Below are 14,301 nucleotides of genomic sequence, written 5' to 3'. Positions count from 1 at the left end.
ATATCTGGATTCTAAATTAAACACTGTACTGTACTGATTTATCACACATCTTTCCATCTCCATATCCATCCTATAAATCTATCTTATTTTTTGGGTGCATTTAAAAGTACGTTGTAGACATTTGCCCTTCAATCCTCAACAGTTCAACATAAAAATCATCAACTATAATCCAATATTTATTTAGTTTTTAAAAATAAAATTTACATCTAGTAAAAGGTACAAATCTTAAGTATTCCTGTTAAATTTACTTATCAGTGTTAAGTGATTGCTTTTTAATTTGAAAATACATTCTTACTCTTCCTTTTTGATCTTTATACCTGTTTTTTCTTTCTATTCTTATTTTATTAGCTAGGACCTCAAATACAACGTGTAATATAAGTTATGAAAACAGAAATCCTTGCCTTGTTCTTTCTTAAAGGAAATGCATTTAATATTTTATCATTGGGTATGACATTAGCTATAGGTTTTTTGATAGATACCCTTTATCAGATTGAGGAAGTTCCCTCTAATTTGTTTCGACAGAAGGACATACACAAAGGTATAGACATAAGAAAGAGTATGAAACTTTTAAAATAATATATGATATGAAATGGTAAGGCATGAAAAGTAGAAAGATATATGAGTCTAATCACAAAAAAGTTATACTAAGGAATTCAACTTTCGGCTTTCTTAAGATGATAGGCATTAAATCAGGTGTTTGGTATAATCAAACCTGTATTTTATAAAGATTACTCTGACTTCAGTGTACAAACTGAAGGTAAATTTGGAAACTAGGAAACTATTGAAATTATCATTGATCTTGAAAATGGAAAAAATGATAGGAATAAAAGTTTTTCTTAAATTTGCCTATAAATATAATACAGTCTTTGAAAGAAAATGTTCCCAAAATAGATTCAAATTTAACTTCAACTGAAGTTTAAACTCACTTTTATAAGAATGCCACTGCTACTTATGACTTTTGAACAAAAATAATGTACTGAAGCAAACATCATAGTCAACAGTGAGATGTTATTTAAAATATTCTCATCGAGTCAGGGACAACACAGGAAGATAGCATAATAAGAGGGGAAAAAAGAAGAAATTCAAGGTCAAAGATTATAACATAGTAGTTTCAAAGAATTTCTATCCGTCCTTCAAGACTTATTCAAATGTCATCTCCCCTCTTAGGTATTCCTCACCTCCAAGGCTGAATTAACTCAGGTTCTCATCTGTACTTTTACAAAGAACTGTCTATCTCTTGCTCATTGCACTTAGTTTACTACTTTAATTATCTGTTACTGTGTTCGTCTCTCCGAGTAGACTAGACTAGGAACCCTATAAGCAAGCATCATTGCATGAACTCCATATCCCCAGATCCTGGCATATGTAAACACTTAATAATTGTTGAATGAGTGAACTAAACAAATGAAAAAGATAAAATCTACCACAGGTAACTTACTTTTTATTTTCATCCCAACTATTGGAATTAAGACTAATTTTTAAAATATAAAATATTCTTTTAAAAGAAATCAAGAATTATATTTGAAAGAAATCTACCAAAGCAGTTTTAGAAACAATACCAGGTTCCTTATGCTGCCAGAAATAAAAAGCTGTGTGTATGGGAGGGTGGTGGGAGGCTTACTTTCTGCAGTTTGCATTATTATTTCATCAAGCTCTTTTTCCAATTTCTCATAAATGTCTAGCCTCGCCTGATGCTCAGAGTTCTGTGCTTGAAGTTCAGTAATGCGTTTTTCAGAAGAGGCTTGGAGACTATAAAATTCTTTAGTTAAAACCTAATAGTGAAAGAAAACAAAATTGCAAAGGCAGAATTAAATACATTAACAGTTAAGACAAAAACGTGATACAAAAATATTTTGGTTTTTTCTCTTTTTAATGATTTATGTATGAAGGCAAAGTAGCTCAACTGAGATGACTGAGGAAGTAAAATACATTTATTTCTAAGAAAAACAATTCAGTTGTTTTCAAGTGAAGATTACAAAGCACTTTATTAATATTGAATAAAAAACAAATTTAAAACTTAAAAATAGTTATAGGAGTAAGATTAGCATTTATTTGTTAGAATTCAAAAAATGCACTAATGCTATACTTACTTGCAGCTCATTTATCTGGTGATTGCAGCTATCAGAGGAAGGCTTATAAAGCTATGTGTAAAATGATATACTCATAATGAGTCCTTTAGTTTTCCATCAGAGCTCATTTCATCTAACCTTACCATGTTTTTAATAAAATTTCTGATTTTCTGAATAATCATAAGTTCAAAGCAGCAATCAAAATGTAAATGTGAAGTGCTACTTGGGGCAGTATCAGGAAATATCTCTGCATAGAAAAAAAGGCAAAACAAAAAAAACACTATAGAAAGTGATACAAAAGTGATACTATAAAAAGAAGGCATGGAAATTGGAGTTATTTTGGGTAAGGACAAAAAAATCCTGTGTTGTTCAATGGTTACTCATTGAAGGAATCGCTAAGTAATAATAATGAATTTACTAAAAAAGGAGACATTTCCAGTGACAAATGTTTTAATGCTTAAATTCCAATTATCTAGAAAGTTTACTTACTAGTACAGACTAAATAATGGAGTGGTATTACACTTGCTTCCTAACACAGCATAAGAAAGATGTAGTGTTTCCTGAGAAGCAATAGAATATTATGGTCAAAAATATGGTTTGGAGCCAGAAAGACTTGGATTTCAATCCCAGTTTTGGTATTAATTCATTGTGATCTTAGGCAATTACTTAAGTCTTTCTAGGTCTACCTCAAATACTATTGGAGTATTAAATGAGATGATACATTCACAGTGCTTGGCAGAGTGCACAAAACACAGTAAGTGTTGAAAAATACTATTACTACTGTAAGAAATACAATTATGAAAACTTTGTATTAAATGGCTCATAGAAATAGATTTGTACAGATTTAATTATTCTCAATTCTCCATAATGAAACACTTTTGAAGAAAACTTATTTTCTTTAATGACGTAAAGCTCACCTTAAATATATGTGACTGTATGCTTTCTGTGAGGGGGGGGAAAAGAAGAAGTGGAATATTTATTTAGTTTTTAACAAGGAGAAAGTACGATTTAATTTTTCTTATCTACTCCATTTCCTTAAATTATTTCCATTAAAACTTCCCCCCAAAGTAAACTAAACATTATTCCCCCACCCTCCAAATATATTCCTTTGGAGGATGGAGAAATAATAACATGGGAATAATATTTGTAGGATGATTTCTAGTGTCCCTGATTGGGTCAGAAAAAAGAAAATTCATGGTTTAGCACCATTTCTTCTTGCCAGCTGGGAATGTGTTTTCTAGAGACTTATTAATTCATTATAACAAAATCACTGCAAAGTGGGATAATCTGGGACTTTCTTAGAATTCATTATATTGGGGTGTAATTTATTAAGAATCTGGTTGCTGATGACACTTACTGATTCCACTCTCAAAAGAGAGTATCAGAAGAGATAGTGTTAAGTGACTATTCCCACAGAAAAGCTGATACTTTTCACCTGTATCCCAGTTCCCCCAACAAAAACACCAAATAAACGAAAACTGCAGAAATGGGTATCTAACGATTCAAAATGTTGAAGATGGGGTATTTCATAGAATATTATTTTAAGAAGAGATTTAAAAAAGTAGTATGAATTGGAGAGATATAATTTAAAATTCTCTCTTCATAACACAGAGGAGAGACTCCCAGAAATTTCTGATTGGGGGTCTCTTCCCACACCTCTGTCCCCCATGGTTAATTCCCTTTGACTATGGATTTATCTGAGTGGTTGCTATACATAAATATACTACTGTTTCTGAAAAGCCGCAGAAGAACTTGATGATTAGATCAATGGAAGGCTATTATAGTCAAGATTCTTTTGGAAAAACCAATATATAACATTTGAGTTTAAACATGAATGTATACAATAGGTCAACTGCTTTTAGCAATCCATTAAATATCAAGCTCTCAGTGGATAGTTCCTTCCTTTAAATAATATAATGATAACACAAAATTACATAAAATTACACATGTAACACAAAACTACAGGTCAATAATTGCTTTAAAAACCAAAAATATGAAAAAGCCAGTGTTTTCAGGGCCTTTGCCAATTGATAATTAAGAAAAAATAAAGTAAATTGTTCCCAAGTTATAAATCAATGTGAATATTGGGTAAAAGCCACAGAAAAGTACATAGTGATTACAATAATCATTAACCTGCACAAAATTCTTTTTCTTTAAATTCATTTTAAATAAGAATTGCCTTAAATAGCTATGTATGGTGTCAGATGGACAGTAGACTTATTGGGGTTATCACTTTATGAGGGGTGTAAATGTCTCATCACTATGTTGTTCTGTACACCTGAAACTAATAAGAAAGTTATTATAAAGAAAAAAAAGAATTGTCTTAGAAACACCTTCCAGTACTTCAGAAAAATGGCTTCAAATAAAAGTACGATATTAACATTCACCAACCATTCATTTACTCCTTAAATTATTGCTGAGCACCCACCATGATCAAAGCACTGTGTTAGGCACTGCCGGCACAGTGATACACGTCCTACCAAGGCTCCTACTTTAACAGAGGAGAAAATGTACAGAAATTCCCCTAAAGTCTCCGTTTTATCAACCAGAGTTTTAGAATCACAATTACTTTTCACAAAGGTGTTTCCCCATATAAGGCATTTACACAAAGGAATACAATCATCGCTAGTCATGGGCATCCACAGACCAAGCGGATAGGTCTATGGGAGAGTGGTTTTCATACTGCAAGTTACAACTTTTACAAGGTCATGAAATCAATCTGGATTGCAACCAGCTAAAAATAACAGTATAGAATGGTTTAGAAAACATCAGCACAGTATGTTGTAAAGTATTGTTTAATGAAATGTTTGTTTCAGAAGTATAGAGAGAAAGGAAGTGCTTCTCTATTTCTGTATATGTAACACCCCTCACTCCTCTGTTCCAAGACACTTTCTTAAGTCATCGGGAATTATCCAATTTAAATCATGGAAAACATTACTTGCAAAAGACAAATTCCACATCAATTCGTCTAATACAATCTATTTGAAAATGTGTGGGAGAGTATGTCGGAGTAGATATGACTGCATCAGTTTCCCGAAAGGTACCTGAAAAAGTTTTAAACGCTGAACACTGGTTTGTTTTACAAGTGGACACCATCTATAACTTTTACTTATGTTTCTTTAAATAGATATGTATTTAATATCATTTTTATGTTTTTCCCTAAGGCTCTATTTTCTGTGAGACCCTTTATCCTGTTAATCTTAGTTTTACTTATCAAAGTACTTTTCAGAAATGTAATCTCTAAGATATTATAATGAATACTTACATCATCAGCTAATTAATTAATCATGCTAATGAGATTACTGAATCTTTCATTCAATGTTTTTAATGAGCATTTCCTCCAAATCTAAAATATTCAAGAACATGATTGCATGTAATCATACAATGCATGAATACAACAATATACAACTTATACTTTTTAAAATTGCTTTTGCTGTTCTGTACACCATTAATATAAACCTTTATAAGCATCTCTTATTATTTCTTTAGGGAAAATTCCTTTATCTGAAATTACTGGATCAATTTTTCAAGGATGTTAACACAGATTACCAAACTGTTCTCCAGAAGGGATGTTCCACTTCCTAACTGCATGTGATTTCCCATTTAAGGGTACTCTTGCCAGCACTTTAAAAACAACAAACACACTTATATAAAGGTAAAAAAAAGTTTAAATGTACATTTCTTTAATTATTAGCGAGAACACATTTTCACTTTTTTTTTAAATTAATTTTTTCTATTTAAAAAAATTTTAATTTTGAAATTACAGTTGACATACAATACTATATTAGTTGCAGGTGTACAAACACAGTGATTAGACATTTATATAACTTATGAAGTGATCACCCCAATAAATCCAGTACCTGTCTGACACCATTATTTTCATTTATTTCTTAGCAATTTGCATTTCTTGTCTTGGAAACAGTCCATTTCTTCCTTCTACCTATTTATCTAGAAGAGGAAGGTATGTCCTCTTGAAAAGAGGTCTTTTAAAGTTAAGGACATTGGCTCTTTCTCATACATAACCCAAATATTATTTATAAAGCTCAACAGGATACAGACTTTGTACTTATGGAGCTCACGTGCTATGCTAATTTTAAAAGAAAAGTTTGTACATGTACCTCCAATTTTTTCTGATATTTTTCACATTCCAACTGACACTGTGTGAGATTTCTTGCAGTTTCCTCTTGTATAAGTTGAACACGCTCACTTTCAAAAGATTTTAATTTACTTTGATGGAGAAATTCTGTTATTCGGCTTTCTGTACTAAGTTGAAGTTCTCTGTACCTGAAAGAAGAAGTTTTGAGACTTTAAAGAAATCTCAATGATTTATATAAACATTACTTCTACCTTCCACATTCAACTTATATATTCAGCAAAGCTTTTGTATATAATTTAGATAGGCATATAAATGGAACTATGCTGAGTCCAGAGAACAAAACATACCAATGAAAATTCCGCTATTGCTCCCTTATTTTCATTTCTTCCATACAAAATAATTGCCTGTTATTATTATTTTGTAAGTCTTTTAAAATAAAATATGGTAAGAGCAAGTTTCAGTTATGTTGCTTAAAATGATTTAATTTCTATATACTTCACAAGCCTTCTTAAATCTACAGCATTGCTTCCAAGCTCGCTGTTTCATTCTAAGTCTAATCTCAGATGAAGAACAATGGCATGAAATATGTACATTAAACTGCAAATTCTTGAGACACTTGTAAAATAAATTTTTAAGTCAGTAAATATATATATTCGGATATTACAAGAAAACATACTGTACAAATTACAAAGATAAATATATAACTACAAGTAGTCTGTTATAACACAGATAAGGAACATTCTCTTCATTCCATAGGCATAACTACTAATAAAAACAGTTCCACTGAACAGATAAATCACCACACAGGATGCTTCAGGTTGACTATATTCTAACAGAAAGCGAAACAGACATGTTATACCTTTTCAGGGAGCTATTATGAAGCCAGTATAATGCTAGATATGTTAGTAAAACTCATTTATTCAAATATTTATTGAGCTAGTCAATATGCTGGGTAAATGTGCACCTCCCCTGCCCCTGGCCAATTCCGCCCCCCCCCCCCCCATCCGCCAAAAAACTTAGTTTTCTAGAGGAAGACAGACAAATAAACATGAAGTGTATTAACAGAGTAGGCTAAAGGTTTCCTTAGGGTAATCCCTGGGTTCAACAGGAACATACAGGAAGAGACTTAACTTGGTTTGTGGGGGGGTGGGGGGCAGGGGGGAGAGGAGGAGGTGGTATGGGGTGAGAAGTGTTCCAGGAAGAAGAAACAACAGTATGTGGAGGGCAGGGAAACAGAGAACACAGTCTGTTTTATTTATGGCATGTCATTAAATCCTTACAACAATCCTATTAGTTATTTTGCAGATGAGGAACCTGAAGCTCAGCAATATCACATAATTTCTTTTACAGGAAGAAGCTCTTAGTATATTTTAGGCTCAGTCTCAAATCCAGCTATATTTGACTCTACAGCAATAATCTTTCCACTATTACATGATATTCTTAACTGACATTTCTGAGGTCAGGTAAACTTTCAAATGTTTTTTAAAGGTCCTTTTACTCTTGTGACAATAACAATACCATTCAGAGTGTAAGCAGAGAAGAGAGGCAGTAGATATTTGCTATAGGCTATTTAGCTCTCGGCACTCTTTATCTTTGGTAAAAGCATCTCACATTCAGATTGGTGGATGTTCCATTCATTTCCATACACGTTACTTAATACATAGCAGGGCTTGAAGGTGAATGTCAGCTGTGTGTTTACCTTGTTGCAAAGCCCTGGCACTAATTATACATGTGTCTTCTTACAATTTTATTTTAAAAATACCTTTTTATATGGATAAGCAAACACTGATAAATTTTTTTTTTTTAAAGATTTTATTGAGGAAGGGGAACAGGACTTTACTGAGGAACAGTGTGTACTTCTAGGACTTTTTTCCAAGTCAAGTTGTTGTCCTTTCAATCTTAGTTGTGGAGGGAGTCGTTCAGCTTCAAGTTGTTGTCCTTTCAGTCTTAGTTGTGGAGGGCGCAGCTCAGCTCCAGGTCCATTTGCAGGGGGCACAGCCCACCATTCCTTGCTGGAGTCGAATTGGCAACCTTGTGGTTGAGAGGAATCATTCCAACCAACTGAGCCATCCGGGAGGCAGCTCAGCTCAAGGTGCCATGTTCAGTCTTAGTTGCAGGGGGCAGAGCCCACCATCCCTTGCGGGACTCGAGGAATTGAACTGGCAACCTTGTGGTTGAGAGCCCACTGGCCCATGTGGGAATCGAACCGGCAGCCTTGGAGTTAGGAGCATGGAGCTCCAACCATCTGAGCCACCCGGACTGCCCCTGATAAATTTTTTAATGACGTAATACACATACCATAAATTCATCCATTTAAACTGTACAATTCACTTTTTTAGTATATTCACAAGGTTGTGCATTACCACTAATTACAAAACATTTCCATCACCCCAAAAAGAAATCCCATGCCAATTCAGCAGGCATTCCTCACCCTCTTCTACCCTCCCAGGCCCTGGCAAACACGGATCTACTTTCTGTCTCTATGGATTTGTTTACTCTGGATATTTCATAACAGAATCACAGAATACGTGGCCTTTTGATGTTTTTAAGGTTCATCTATGTTGTAGCGAGAATCACTACATTTTATGGCCAAATAACATCCCATTGTATGGCTATACCACATTTTGTTTATCCATTCATCAGTTGATGGACATGTTTCCGCTTTTTGGCAACTATGAAGAATGCTGCTACAAAGATTTATGTAGAACTTTCTGTGTAAACATGTTTTCATTTCTCTTGGTTATATACCTTGGAAAAGAACTGGTAAATCATATGGTCACTTTTGTTTTTTTAAACCTTTTTGGGAACTGCCAAACTGCTTTCCAATGTGGTTGTACTATTTTGCATTCCCACAAGCAATTATGGGGTGGGGGGCAGTTTCTCCACAACTTTATCAAAACTTATCATTGTCTCTTTCTGATTATAGCCATCCATAAGTTTGAAGTAAAAAATTATTTCACTCAAAAATTTATTAATTCAACATTTTACGGACATGAAAATATCCCTGTATTCCCTGGGGTAAGTTGTTTTATAAATATACATGTACAAATATGTGAAATCAATAACTATTTTATATGCTAAGCTATAGAACACACTAGACCTCATTACTAAAATAAATTCTCGATAAGTCATTTACAATGTGATATTGATCTTTAAAATAATTTGTTTTGAAAAGACTAAACTGTGAAGTTTGCCTTCTTATGGATTCAGGACATTGTGGGTAATTCACAAATCAATACAAACTGTAAATAAGAAATTAAAGGCTTAGCTTTTAGATTCCACATGCTCTTTTTATTCATTATATGGCACTTAAAAGTTACTTTTAGCACTATTATTCTTTCCTTATGTCGAAAAGTAAAATAACAATAGTTATCTCCTGAAAATTTGGGAATACTAAGTTTAATAAAGTGACAAACCAAATGATAATTCTACAGACCAAATGGTAATTCTAAAGGACTAATCTATTTCCATGTTGTTTATACTATGAAAGAATCTGTCTCAAATCATTATATCTTTGTAATAATTATTGTCATTTTAATTTGTTAACTTGAACCATGAAAATACTGAAGAAACATTAGAGCCGCAAAAGCCATTCCAGTAGCAAGGAATGGATGACAGGAACATAGCCTGATAATTTCAAGGTAACTCCCTCTTACTTGATTTGATAAACCTGTCACAATTTACTGTGTTGACTCATCTTCTCATCTTATCCTCTTAATATGAGTATCTTATTTGAACTAAGCCAATATTATTTACATGTTCACAACTTTATGTTTGGCATTCTAATTCAGTATAGTAAGAGGTCAAATTTCCTATAAAGTAAAAGTCTAATCAGAATCTCCAACTATCCTCACAACCACCTCAACCCAGGCCCCAGATTTGGCTAGTTCAGTCTTGATGCTACATTTGTAACTGGGTTTTGTTCTTTTTTTTTTTTTTTCCTTCAGTTTTTCATAAGAATCATCCATATATCATACCTATATATTACTGTAAAAATAATAATATAAAGTCCTACAATGAAATGCTTGCTCTTAAGAGTCCCAGCAACAGATTTTTGGGCTGGACATATAAAGGAGAGGATATGTTAAAACGGAAAACTCAGCTATTATACGGGGAGCTAACCCATGAGAAAGGCTCTCAGGCTGTGGGGAATTAAACTCCAAATAGCATGGCATGTTCTTCAATGCTAAGAAATAACCACAGGACAGACATCAACATGGCACTGGATTCTCAGAAGTGACAGAACACATTTGAGCAGAAGCACTAGACAGAACACTAACAAGTGGTTGTCATAACAATAGGAAAACAGTCTTTACATATACTGGGAGTGCCAAAAAATGTACACATTTTAAGAGATGTTATCTATTTATTACTTTTCGAAGCTGAATTGAATTATGGTAGCATTGTGCAGTAGGACGTTCGCTCAAAAGATGGAGTTAATCAAATGAATGCTACCGTCCTTTATTGGATTACAATTTTAATAGTTTTTTCCTTTCTTAAAATGTGTATTTTTTTGGCACCCTCTGTATACTACTGTGAAAGTTTTGCTCATTCCACTCTGATGTGTTAAGTCAAGCAATGTACATGGTTTGTTCCCAACTCTATTGACAAGGTTGCCATTGAATAAGGTGAAAGACCCATGTAATTATTAGACTTTTGTTTAGTCTTAGTTTCTTATTCCGATGAGAAACAACAGCTGACCTTTCCATTTTGTCCACAAAATATTCATGGCTTCCCCAATATTAAAACTGGGTATTTATTCTGAACCCAGATATGTAATCTCATTTGGTACACAGGCATTCCAAGGCAAAATACTCAAGAAGTATTGTATCCAGTGGTGAGATTCCTGCAATCACCAGGACGAGGAACTGGTCCTTCCGTTAAGAAATTTTAAGAGCTGCCAGGTTTGGAAGTAAGGAAGTGCAGCAGTTGAGGGAAGGCATTTGTCCGCGTACAGGAGGACGGCGGTGTGTAGATAAAGAGTACAGGAAGTAAGCCTGCACAAGGAAGACTGGCAAAAGAGGCTAAGCAAAGTGACAGAATTTCCAGTTACTGGTAAGGGTTCAGGAAAGGATTTTTTCAGTAGTCAGGCATTAGGAAGATCAATTGGGCAGAAAGTATTGAACAGTACTCTGGGCCAATACTGTGGTTTGGAAGAATACCTAGGAGCAGACAGTCAGGGCTGGACCACTAAATCCTTTGTGTGAAGGAGGATAAATCTAAATTCTACAGACAAATGGGGCAGAAGCTGCTGATAAACTCCCTCCATGTAAGAGTGCCTTGAAGTAGAGATGGGCCTGAATCTGCAGACGGGGAAGCCTTGGGTGGGTGGTAGATTTTGCTGTGGGAAATGGGAGGTGACAAGGGCAGAAGCTGCCATCTCTAATCAACTGAGAATCCATCTTGCTTACATGGGGGAATATGAATCCCACTTTACTTTGGTGTTTCAGACTCCACTTTCACCTTATTCTATTAATGAGGCCTCCGTGAGTTGGTGTTCAATTCCCTTAAATTATTCATTTTGGTTGAGCTAATAACTAATCTGCACCTTAGCTACTCTGCACCTGCTATTTCTAATTTCGAGGGGATAAAACTCATTTTCATTCTTTTTACAGAGAATTTGTGTTGTATTTCTAGACCTGTACCACATATTCAAAATGCCTCTGGATGAGTCACTTAACGATAGTTAATCAAACCCTAAGATTCACTTACTCTAAGAACTGAGGAAAAAAACTGTTCATGTGGATTTTCTGCTTTGGCTGAGGAAAGCTAATTATCTTAAGCTAAAATACTAAACCACTTAGTTTTCCATTACCTCTAAAATTTTTTTTCTTGCTCGCAGTTAGTATATCTGTATCTAATTATTATATAACCAGTATCCACCAACTACATAATTAAAGCATAATGAATATAAGGCACAAGACACAACACCTTTTACAAAAGTACACATTTTTATTTCTTCTTCAAAAACTGCTATTTTATACAGGGTTAACTTTCCATTAACCAAAATATTTTATTCCTTAACATCTATTTCATTTAAAAATACTTCCTGTGCACCTAAATGTGTGGGGTACTGTCAGGTATCAGTGAACCACAAATAGCATCACTATTCTTCAACCTCACATTCTAATGGTGGGAGACAGACAAACAAACGGAAGGTGATAATGCTAAGTTCACATAAATTAATAATAGTAAAGCAGAGTGAGGAAACATAATGATAAAGGTATTAGTGGTCGTGCTCTTTTAAGGAGGTTGGGCAGGGAAGGCATCTCTCTGTTAAGGTGACATCTGAGCAAAGACATGTATACCAGGATTTACTAAAACCTGTATTTTAGAACTTAACCAAGTGATTAATCAGACAATATTTACTGGCCATGTATCATATCCAAGATTTATATAATATAGGCTTTTTCAGTTTAAAGAAGAGATATAATATCAAACGTATGAAGGAAATCCTTTACACTGATTTGAAACTTGGTATCTTAAACCAGTAGCTAAAATTATGTACCAAAACTGTACTAATGGATTTATTAGACAGTCCAATCCATATGAACTGTAACTAAAATAAAGAAGGCTGAATTTTTATCAAACGCATTGGTAATACGTATCAGGATGAGTGCTATTTTTCACAGTACCGGGAAATAGTTATTTGAACAAGCAATTCTGTCATTGTTGAAAAACAATTTGAATTCACTTTTATTCAGGTAATTAATAAAGCATATAAGAAATGTTCTTTCACCATTTAGTTGATGTCTTTCAAAAAATGTCTTTTTAATTTTTGTGATTATACAACCAATGAATGTTTATTATGAATTTTAGAAAATAGAGAAAATAAACATCGATAAGCTCATAAAAATAGTTGCTGTTTATATTTTCATATATTTCCTTCTGTTCTGTGCACAAGTAAATAGTTTCAATTCTATAAGTAATTTATCAAATCCATTCTCAGGGTAAAAGCATCACATATCAACAAAAAAAGATTAAAGACCTCTTTATCACCTCTCTCAACTTCACTTCTCTCAGAGATAACCACTATTATCAGTTTTCTGCGTATCTTCCTAGAGGTTTGTTTTTTAAACAATGCATGTGTGTTATACACAGAAGGATGTATCAGTCTTCTTTAATGGCAGCATGTCATATATATATATATTTTTTTTTTTTCACTTAGGAATATGTTTGGGGATCTTTTCATGTCTGTACCTCATTCCTTTCATTTGTTTCACTTTTGTTCTACAATGTGACCACAATGTAGACACAACCATTTAATTAATTCCAATTCACTTATTTAATTCTAAAGTGATGAACATTTAGATTGTTTCCAATTTTTAAAATTATACACAATACTTCAAAGAATATCCTAAGTAAAATGTCTCCTTGTGAACAAATGAATGTTTCTCTAAGAAAGATATCATAAAGTCGAATTGTTGAGTCAAAGGATTTTAAATTTTAATAGATAATGCCCAATTCTCCTCCCACTGGAAAGATCACTTTAAAATTCTAACAGACATGCATAAAATATGGTTTTTCCACATCATCGCCAATATTTGATATTATTATACATAAAAATGTCTGCTATGCACATTATATGTGAATTATACATTTCATATAGAATTTTCTATACTTTTTCATTGATGTTATAATTTTAAAAATTTCCTATGTTATTAAATCCCTTTCATAAGTATTATTTTTATTGGTTCTGTAATTTTCCATTCTTAATTATTCCTCTATTGTCAGACATTTAGCTTCTCCCCAATTTCTCACCTCATTTTCCACAAGAAATAGAGTACCCAGTTACTCTCCCAATGCAATGGGTTTTACTCTGAACAAAGTTTGAATTTCCAAAAATCAAATATATCTTTGAAGGGAGAAGGCCGTTATAATTAAGGGCTGCTCTAAGGACGGTGCTATAAAGTAACCACAGTGAGTGCTGCAGGGATGTGTGTGGAAAAGTACAGGAGCCTCAATTGTGTCTACTTTGCTGGGTGATAGTCTCATTTGAATCCATATACTTTGATGTTTCTTTAAAAATAATACAAATTTTACTCATTACTTATATACATATTTAGACAGATATCATGGGTACATCAAAATCATATAAGGACATTTACAGTTATATAAAAAGAAAAGGTATACATC

General features: G+C 33.4%; 1 protein-coding gene across 2 annotated transcripts in view; it reads right to left on the bottom strand.

Moving 5' to 3' along the window:
- Positions 1 to 14,301, bottom strand: part of PIBF1 (progesterone immunomodulatory binding factor 1) — a 179,862-nt gene that overhangs the window by 77,886 nt on the left and 87,675 nt on the right. For both annotated transcript variants that reach the window (XM_019738177.2, XM_019738176.2), the window contains exons 11-12: positions 6,188 to 6,353; positions 1,622 to 1,772 (exon numbers count right to left, since the gene is read on the bottom strand). In XM_019738177.2, the coding sequence (XP_019593736.2) occupies positions 1,622 to 1,772; positions 6,188 to 6,353 (317 nt within the window). The remainder of the gene's footprint in view (positions 1 to 1,621; positions 1,773 to 6,187; positions 6,354 to 14,301) is intronic.

This window comes from Rhinolophus sinicus, linkage group LG04 (assembly GCF_036562045.2).
Source record: "Rhinolophus sinicus isolate RSC01 linkage group LG04, ASM3656204v1, whole genome shotgun sequence".
In the NCBI taxonomy this organism is placed as follows: Eukaryota; Metazoa; Chordata; class Mammalia; order Chiroptera; family Rhinolophidae; genus Rhinolophus; species Rhinolophus sinicus.
The sequence above is the reverse complement of the archived record's forward strand: the minus strand, read 5'-3'. Positions and strand labels throughout refer to the sequence as shown.